The 9,579-nt window shown below is 52.2% G+C and overlaps 1 protein-coding gene across 1 annotated transcript; it reads right to left on the bottom strand.

Annotated features, from left to right (window-relative positions):
- Positions 1 to 3,249: 3,249 nt before the first annotated feature.
- On the bottom strand, positions 3,250 to 5,675 carry ACTA1 (actin alpha 1, skeletal muscle). Its single transcript, XM_055714984.1, has 7 exons — positions 5,531 to 5,675; positions 5,314 to 5,454; positions 4,840 to 5,164; positions 4,536 to 4,697; positions 4,120 to 4,311; positions 3,815 to 3,996; positions 3,250 to 3,665 (listed from the first exon to the last, which is right to left on the bottom strand). Exons 2-7 carry the CDS (start codon positions 5,440 to 5,442, stop codon positions 3,522 to 3,524), a joined length of 1,134 nt encoding a protein of 377 aa, XP_055570959.1. The 5' UTR covers positions 5,443 to 5,454; positions 5,531 to 5,675; the 3' UTR covers positions 3,250 to 3,521.
- Between the last annotated feature and the right edge of the window lie 3,904 nt (positions 5,676 to 9,579).

Here is a 9,579-nt window from a genome sequence, read left to right as displayed (position 1 = left end):
TTTTGTTTCTGTGGTTTTGGAGCCCAAGGGGAGAAATGTGTCAGGGTGCCAGCTCCCTTTCCCAAACGGGGAGCAGAGCCATGACATTCTGTGGGAGGTAGCCCATGCTGGACCACATTCTGCTCCCTGTGCAATGCAGATTATCACGTTAGCAAAATCTCTATTGAAATGAAATTATGAAGTACCTTTGGTGCCCTCATCTGTAGTAGCATAGGGATGTGGCGATGCAGAAGATCACGTGTTGTGACGGAAACGTAGGAACTAAGTAGAAAACCACCCACGAAGGGCTGGCTCTGCTACTAGCATCTAAGTGCCTGTGTCTTTCAATAAACTGCCATTTTGCCTTCCTCTCCATGAGAACCTGAGTGCTGATGGTCCCTCAGGTGCTGCGCTGAGGTTTGGACACGTCGTAAGCTGCTACACTCATCTTCTCCAGGATTCCCTTTGCTCTGCTCAGAGGCTCCCTCAAACCCATCCCTCAGAATACAGGTTTTCCCTGTTACTTGGCTTCTTCAATAGTTTTGCTGACGGCACCTGCAGACCCTGAAGAAGCTGACACCAAAATCCAGTCATGACTGTGCCTCCCGAGCTCATTTAAGCAGCCCCACATATTTTTTGTCCCCTCGAGGATGCTTTCTTTCTCCATTTTTTCTATCCCTTGGTGATATTTGCATCCAGGGCAGCTCCTTGAGTTGCCTACTGGGTGTAGCTGTGGAGCCAGGCTTCGGTGGGCTGTCCTGCGCTGGTCCAGCCCCAGAGGATGCAGGCTGCGGAGCAAGCAGTGAGCTACAGCCCCAAAGGATGCTGCGGTGCAAGCCGGAGCCATTCTGCCATCGCTCTCCCTGCCACAGCACATGGGTGTCCTGCATCCCTATGTCTATTCCCTTTACTCCTCTGTGGTCATATTTATTCCTTTGCCTCTCTCAAAACAAAGGATGCTGGTCCTGGCAGTCCTTGCCTGCCACCAACAGCGCTGTTACAGGCACAGGGAGGATAATTACATTGTACAATGAAGACCAAACCCAGACTGCTATGCACAAGTGAAATATCCTGGAACAGCTTCCCAATGCTGGAGCTTGTGAGCCATGTGGAAATCCAGCTCGCCTGTTTCTAAAAAATATGCGTCTTCGATTGCTGAAAATCCTAAACTCAAATAAAAGGCTGGTTTCAGATTAAAAAACAGTTTTTGGTTTAAAATTAAACCCTGAATAGGTTTGATTTCGTAGGCTTAAAAATTTGTTGCACCTCAGTTCATCGCACAACAAAACCAACAAAGCAGTCATTTTTTTCAGCTGTAAAAATGCACTTTTTCACACTTAACAGGATGAAATCGGCACTAAGACTACCGAGAATACCTGATGCTGTAGAGCAGGACGAGACAAAATGCTGCTGTTAGCAGACAACGAGATGCCAGTGGCAGCACCAGCCTCCTTGTGCGAGGCAGTGTCCATGTAACGCCCGGGCTGCTGGAGGACTGCCCTCTGCCCACAGCTGCACTCAGGAGCGGTCCGGAACCCAAGTCTGGCACTGCAAAACCTAGGTCTTCATTCAGAGGGAGCAAGCATCCCCTGCTCCCACTGATTTTGATCAGGCTGGAGAGTCGGGGTGTCTGGCTTAACATCACTTTCCCCAAAAATCAGCCCCTTCTGTTGTGGGTTCAGACCCTAACTTTAATCACGCAGGTGGAAAAGCTGAATCTGTGCTGGTACCCACAGTGAGTGTTGTCTGATCCACGAGGCTGCTTTTCTATCTTTACTTTTATCTGTGCTTTTTAATTAAATAACAGAAGCAGGTCCTAAAATCCATCTCATAACACCACTTAAGCCACAATTGAACCTGAGATCAGGGGTCAAGTACTGAGGGCTTAACGTTATGAAGCCGCATTCAGATGAAACACGTGCCACTACCCAACAACTTGCACAAACAGCAAGTAAAAGCTCGTGTTTTGTTTTTAAGAAGCAACAGTGTTCCTGCTTTCTGGTCCAACCCCAGTCACTCAAAGAGGGATCTTGGCTCAGGAGCTCCTTCCTAGGGCTGCCTCAAGGCCTCCCTGCCCCCCAGATACCAGGGAAGGATCAGGCCAGCTCTTCCCGCAGGCTCTTCCTTTGGGATGGGGCTAAAAAAAATTGTACTCACTTACAGGTCTCGCTTTAATGCAGGTAAACCCAGCCAAAATGTGAAGCAAGTGCACCCTCAGCATAGTCACAGCAGAGCAAAAAAGCTTCCTGGGCTGGAAGTTTAGCTGAAAATCGTCATCTTTTTTACCCAGCACTGCTCCCACAGCAAAGGGACACCCCAAAACTCAAGCGCTGCTTTCCTGCCAGCACCCTTTGCTCCAGGAGTCCTCCTCCAAAGGCTGCCGGCTCCTGCATGTGTGCCCTCCCCCAGGGAGATGTGCCAAGGCTAGCAAGGCTTTAGGGTGGCTCCTCAAGGGACCTAAGTACCTGGTGGGGGTGGGGGGACAGTAGAAGCAAAGGGGGGGCCCCAGAGCCCCCTGCCCCAGTAAGAGACAAATGAGACAGGCAGGCAGGGGCAGCTTCCCCACTGCCCGCCCTGCTCTGCCTCCTCTAGGCAACCGTGCAGGGGGAAGCCCCTGGGGTTTTCCTTCGGGTTCCCAGGGAGTCCCTGTGTGAAGGATCTGGCCCTGGGAGGGTGGAGGAGAGGGTTGTCCCTTTGCAGGCAGCCCCTCGTGTGTGACCACTGCAAAGGGCAAACGTGTCAGGCAGGGTGAGGAAGTGGCCCCGGCTGCCCTCGGCACACCAGGGACAGCATGGTGGCAGGAGGGTTTCCCATAAGCGGAGTGGAAAGCTCTTTATTTAACCTGCACATGCCACCTGCCCTCAGCCCCAGCCATGCCTCCATCCATCATGCCTTGGAGCTGCACAAGCATGCCAGGGCTACTTTTTTGGCAAGTGGAACCAAATAAAATCTTTTGCAAGCCAAGACTCCAGGTAACCCTTTCCCACCCTGGGTCTAGGGGGAAGCACGTTGCAGAGCAGCGGGCACCCACCTTGTAGCGGCATGATGCAAGGCACAGCCACCACCAGGCTGCTCTCAGCCCCGCTGGGCTCTCTGCAACCCAAGCAAGTCCCACAGAGCTGGCTCCTGTAGCTGGGGTCCCCTCCCCTCCACAGCCCTCCTCCCGCCTGGGGAGGTCCAGCCCCACCACCCCCTGCCCTCACCATTAGACGACACGCTACGTCAGCGAGTGATGGAAGAACCCCCACAAATGAAGACATGAACCACATGAGGGGTGTGACAGAATGACTGATGATTTAATGCTTCTTGAAGTTTTTTGTTTCCTTCCACAGGGCGTTGGTTTTAAAAACAAACAAAACGAGGTAAAATAAATTAATTTATGTACACTTTACATACACTGTGTCACGTGGAGCTTTGCAGCAACAGTAACCAGAAATCGTTACAAAATAGAAAGTTACATGGCTGTTGCAGGTCCTCGGCAACCTGCAACCTAGAAGGTTGTCATCCTGAGCGTGGCTGGCAAAGTGATCATGTAAACATGTTTAGAAGCATTTACGGTGGACAATGGATGGGCCAGCCTCATCGTATTCCTGCTTTGTGATCCACATCTGCTGGAAGGTGGACAGGGAGGCCAGGATAGAGCCACCGATCCAGACAGAGTACTTACGCTCAGGTGGGGCGATGATCTAGAAAAAGCCAAGAATACAGAGATCAGGAAACAAGCAACCGCTGTGGGTGGCCCACATGGGGGCACGCACAGGTAACCCGCATGCTGTTTGCGGGAGGGCAAGAGAAGGCTGCTCCTGCGCCTGGGTCCTTCGTGGTCCAGCCTTACCTTGATCTTCATTGTGCTGGGGGCCAGGGCCGTGATCTCCTTTTGCATGCGGTCAGCAATACCTGGGTACATGGTGGTACCCCCAGACATGACATTGTTGGCGTACAGGTCCTTCCTGATGTCAATGTCGCACTTCATGATGCTGTTGTAGGTGGTCTCATGGATCCCTGCAGACTCCATACCTGGGGGCAGAGAAGGAGAGAAACGCAGGCACAAGTTCAGCGCAAAGCGAGAGCTCTACAGGAGGACTCTGGAGAAAAGGGAGAGCTGGTAGGGGAGGAGAGAGGGAGAGGGGGCACACGCACCAATGAAGGAAGGCTGGAAGAGTGTTTCTGGGCAGCGGAAACGTTCATTGCCGATGGTGATGACCTGCCCATCAGGCAGCTCGTAGCTCTTTTCAAGGGAGGAGGAAGAGGCAGCGGTGGCCATCTCGTTCTCAAAGTCCAGCGCCACGTAGCACAGCTTCTCCTTGATGTCACGGACAATCTCACGCTCAGCTGTTGGGGGGAAGCAAAGGCATCAGTGCTTGCAAAGGAGGAACAGTGAACGCTTGCATCTCCTCCACAGGTCCGCCAGGACTCTGTACCCCCAAGCACAGACAAGCTCCCGACAGGGAGGGAGCGCTCACAGGACTTGCAACGGGACATGAGGCTATGGCATCCCTGGAGCTGCAAGGGCTAGAAGCAACGGGGGATGTTTTACAGGAGGGAATAGTGCTTACCTGTGGTGACGAAGGAATAGCCACGCTCAGTCAAGATCTTCATCAGGTAGTCGGTGAGGTCCCGGCCGGCCAGATCCAAGCGCATGATGGCATGGGGCAGGGCGTACCCTTCATAGATGGGGACATTGTGTGTCACACCATCACCGGAGTCCAGCACGATACCTGAGGGAACAAAAAGCAGCCACCTGAGATGTAGCCCACAGAGGGTCCTGCCCTGGGGGGGCTGAGCACTTGCCAGCTGTAGGGGACCAGTGCCGGGCACCCTCGCTCGGGGAAGGGGGGCCGGCGGGACACTCGCACTCACCAGTGGTACGGCCAGAGGCGTACAGGGACAGCACAGCCTGGATGGCCACATACATGGCAGGGACGTTGAAGGTCTCGAACATGATCTGGGTCATCTTTTCACGGTTGGCTTTGGGGTTAAGGGGGGCCTCAGTGAGCAGGGTGGGGTGCTCCTCAGGGGCGACGCGCAGCTCGTTGTAGAAGGTGTGGTGCCAGATCTTCTCCATGTCGTCCCAGTTTGTGATGATGCCGTGTTCAATGGGGTACTTCAGGGTCAGGATGCCTCTCTTGCTCTGGGCTTCATCTCCTACGTAGGAGTCTTTCTGACCCATACCCACCATGACGCCCTGTGGGGGAGGAAAGGGGGGGGCTCGGCGACCTGTCCACGGGCGGCAGCGTGGGGCTCCCTGGCGGGCCGGGCGTCCTCCCTGCAGGCCGAGGGCTGGGAGGCGGTGGCGGGGCCCGGTGGGGGGCTCGGAGGGGGACGTCGCCATACCTGGTGGCGGGGGCGGCCCACGATGGAGGGGAACACGGCCCTGGGGGCATCATCCCCGGCGAAGCCGGCCTTCACCAGGCCGGAGCCGTTGTCGCACACGAGCGCGGTGGTCTCGTCCTCGTCGCACATGGCGTCGGCTGTCTGCGGGGCACAGGGTGCGGGCTGAGCCTGGCGGCCGGCGGCGGCCGCACACGGGGGCGGCGGGGCCGGGGCTTACCTGGGCTGGCTGCGGGCTCCGCGCGTCGGGCCGCTGGCAGAGAGGCCTCCCGCTCCTCGCCGGGCAGCTCGTGGGCCGCGCCGGCCGCCGGCCTTTTATCGCGGCGGGCGGCGGCCCCGGCCGGCCCCCAGGAATGCGGCCCCGGCCGTCGCCATATTTGGGCGTCGGGCCCGGCGCGGCCCCGGCCCGGCGCTGCCCAAAGAAGGCGCTGCTGGCGGCGGCCCAGGTGAGCCGGGCCCGGCCGTATAAGGCGCGTCTGCCGGGCCCCCCCGCCGCGGCCGAAATAATCCCGCGGCACCGCCGGGCCCGCTAAGGGCAGAGCAGGTGGGGGCCGGCGCGGCGGCGCCGCCGGGGCAGGGCGGGGGAGCGGGCCCGGGCCCGCCGGGGCGTGAGGGCGGAGCGGGCCGCGGCCCTGCCCGCGGCGGCGGGGGCCGGGGGAGGCCGGGGCAGGCCGGGCCTTCGGGGGCCGCGGAGGGGCCTTCCCCGCCGGTGAGGTGGGGACGGGGAGCTGCGGGGGCCGGCGAAGCGACGAGGCAGAGCCGGGTCTGCACATCGTGCCACGGTGGGTGCAAAAGCCACGGCGTTACGCGCCGAGCTAAGCCGCGCCATTCTTCCTTTGCGGTGGTTTACAAATGGAAAATAAATGCGTGGGGTAGCATCTGTCAGACAAACGCCTGCAGCGAAGCCTGGCGAAGCGTTAATCCTGGTGACCAGCTGATCCCAGAGCTCTGCCTGACGCGGCTGCGAGGCAGGAGCCCACCAGCCATCGCTGCGGCTCACCCTCTCCGACCAGAGTGTGGGCTCATGGGCAAGGCATCTCTGACGAGCTGAGGGTGCTATGCAAGGAGGAGGAACAGCTCGTCTCCTTCAGCTATGGATACCAAAGCAGAGGGTCCACCTGGGACGCTTGGAAGACGTTAGACATTCTGGTTACCGATAAAAAGAAGACGCAGTCACACGAGCAGCCCTGCCAATGAGCCGACGCAAATCAACCTTCAAGACCTGTGAGGGCACAACTGGCCCAAGGGTAAATCCTTTTAAAACTTAGGGAGTCGGGAGAGGAGGAAGAAGAAACAGTAAGCCAGAAATACTCAAGCTGCAAGGAGTCTCCCGCAAGTGAAGGCATTTCTGCAGCTGATTTCCTCTGCTGCAAGGCAGAGCAGACGGGTCAACAGAGAAGCAGGCTTTTCTCCTCCTTCATTTGATTTCTGCATCTTCCAGCTTGGCAGCATTTCTCTTTACCTCTGGCAGCGCTCTATTTCATTCTCCTATAGATTTTCAGTTCTTGTCAAGTTATTGTATTGAAGTACGCGAGGGATAAAACATGCTATTCTCTCATACTGCTCTGCAACTTGTCATGTTATTCTTCAGTTCTGTCATCGACAACTGGTAGTACAAAAATCGGAAGCCTGAAAGCACTTAAAGGCATCACGGCCATTGAATCTATTTACAGAACTGTAATGCTCCATCACAGTTTCCAAAATACAGTCAGTTGTGTTGAATCAGAAATCAAGTAACGGAAAGCCCAACGTCACTGAAAGATAAACATTCTTAATCCTACAATGAAACCCGATGCAAGCATAAACCCCACTTCATCCCTTCTGTTTCCCTTAATTTTCTCTCCACCCCAATCTAGTTTACAACAAAATGCCCAATGGCAGTGTTAACATTCTTACAGTTCTGCATAAAAGATCATTTTCCATGGGTAGGTCAGATACTTAACTGGACTCTAAGTAAATTTGGCTTTGGTGCCAAGTCAGAAAACGTTTGAAGTTAGTTTCCAGAACAGAGCTGGGCACAAAGAAGATCACTATCCACAATGTGTAGCTTCTGAAATTGATCACAAATGACAACAGACAAGCTTTCCTGCTGCTCTGGTGACAACAGAAGATAGAAGCGTGGACATTCTGTACCGTGTATTTTCTGTTTCTGAGAAAACTATTTAAGAAGCAACATATACTTCCTTACTCAAAAGGAGTTACCCATACTCCTTAAGCCATTTTAACCAAAACAGGAATCTCTCTGTCCCAAGTTTGTATTTATTATGCTTGGAAACAACCTAGAGCTCTGGCATGACCTTTGATGTGCAGTGGTAAACGAAGGCATCTTCCCCATACAGTAATCTGAGACAGGAGTTCTGCACCAGAACAGCTTATTACATAATGAAATGGAGGGCAGAGAAGAGAAAGAGCCCCAGATCCCAGCCTCTTGAAGCTTTCCAACAGAATAGCGAACCAGCTCAACGTTCCTTATACAAGACCATTAAACTTCAGTTTAGACGTGGAAGTTATTTTAACGAGGCTTTATTTAACTGATCTCCTTGCCCATAGCCTTCTGTTTTGGCAATAGTCAAATGGAAAGCTGTTGCACAAATGCCAAACACCTCTCAACCCAGCAGCGGAATAAACATTAGTTGTGAAGCCTACATGGCTAATAAGTTTCCCGAGACCCTGGAGAACGCTTTTGCACCAACTGGACTAAACCCATCCCAGTGGGGAAGCCAGGCACCTTGGAACAGATGGATAGCGAAAGATGAACAGGAACGCCTGCTTCTGGAGCAAGCTTTCTGGGGCTCACCCTGCTGCTCCTGACAGAATACAGTAGACAGTCTGGGAAGATATGAGATATCCCTGCAGTGTTTTATGGTGGATGACAGTCAATTAAAAGAGATTTCAAGCAAGATTTAACAGTCCAGTAAAAGTTCAGGTAGAACACATTTCAGCAGGGGGTGGCAATCATTTGTTTGATTATTCCCTTCCTCCTAAAACACCGAGTTTATCAATGATGTGAAATCACCTTTAAAGTGACATTTAAGCAAGCACGGGGAATTCTTCTAAGGCATTAAATGACCCACTCCTTTGAAGCTGCAGCTGGGAGTCATACCCGCTCCTTTGTCTCTCAGCCATGCAAGGCTGCAGAAGAGCAAAGTTCGCTTCTTCAAACAATCTTAGAAGATGACTGCTAGTGCATTTCTTTTCCATATTAGTTAGAACCTCTCTAGATAAATCTATTCTTCCAAACATGTTCAGACTCTCAGCCCAGCTTACTGTATTAGTACAGAGAGGAGGGGAAGCCACGGAAGGGGAGTTGTGCTTTTAAAACTAGAAACTGGATTCTCTTCAACCAATTTAACTTCTGACCTTCTCAGCTGTTGGATCAAGTTGTAGCAGCAGGCATGGAGCCAGACAAGTAAAACATAAGGGCATGCAAGTTGCTCTGCATTCACTCTGGCTGCCGAGCTACTTGCAAAAGAAAGGTGAAACACATCAGATTGAAGTAACTTTTATTTAAAGATGAAAATCTGCTGCCAGTCAGAATAATTAAAATTGAAAAGTTAAATGGATTTTTTTTATTCCTGTGTCAGAGGCAACTAACTGGGGCAGTTTTTTTTTTAAAAAAAAAAGAAGAAAATTTAGCATCAACCAGTAGAGAACAAGTCAACGCATAAGGAAGATCATGCTGGACCTCCCACACTTTCATAACTGCTTTCTAGGTTTCTTCTGAGCCTAGGTTCAAGCAGTTGCTGTGAATGACGGCATGGTGAGCTGTTAATCTCATTTTTACATGTATTCTAGAAATCAGGATATAGCTTAAATGAAAGTTAGATAAAATATTAACACATTTTTAAAAAGTTTAATCTTACAGACATAAACTGAAAGAATGGTATATTTACTGGACCAGAAGACTCTGAGAACTGTGCTTTATTCCTTTCTGTCACAGAAATGCTAAGTGACGACTGAGAAGCCAGTTTGTGCCAGTAATCTTTAAAGCAAAAATTGAAATTACCTAGTTTCTACAGCAAAAAGTGTTGTACAAAGAGAGAGTAGGGTTATCTTACAGAATAATTATTTGTTTCTTGGGTAAGCTACATAGTCTCCCAGCATTAATGTTTTCACTATGTTTCTGAATTGAAGTCACATCCCCAACAAAGTGAGAACAAAAGTTTCCCCACCTTCTGCAGTGGGTCCCACATTTCACCCTGTGTGTCTGTGTATCTTTGAGCCTCAGGCAGGACTCATACTGATGAAGATATAAAATGAAACCACAAG

This window comes from Falco cherrug, chromosome 6 (genome assembly GCF_023634085.1).
Source record: "Falco cherrug isolate bFalChe1 chromosome 6, bFalChe1.pri, whole genome shotgun sequence".
In the NCBI taxonomy this organism is placed as follows: Eukaryota; Metazoa; Chordata; class Aves; order Falconiformes; family Falconidae; genus Falco; species Falco cherrug.
The sequence above is the reverse complement of the archived record's forward strand: the minus strand, read 5'-3'. Positions and strand labels throughout refer to the sequence as shown.

Excerpts from the sequence above, each read along its gene's own strand:
- ACTA1 (XM_055714984.1), bottom strand. The coding sequence starts at position 5,442 with ATGTGCGACGAGGACGAGACCACCGCGCTCGTGTGCGACAACGGCTCC. Across the intron at positions 4,698-4,839 it reads CGCCTCTGGCCGTACCACTG|GTATCGTGCTGGACTCCGGT; the intron begins GTGAGTGCGAGT and ends TTGTTCCCTCAG. Across the intron at positions 3,997-4,119 it reads CTTCCAGCCTTCCTTCATTG|GTATGGAGTCTGCAGGGATC; the intron begins GTGCGTGTGCCC and ends CTCTGCCCCCAG.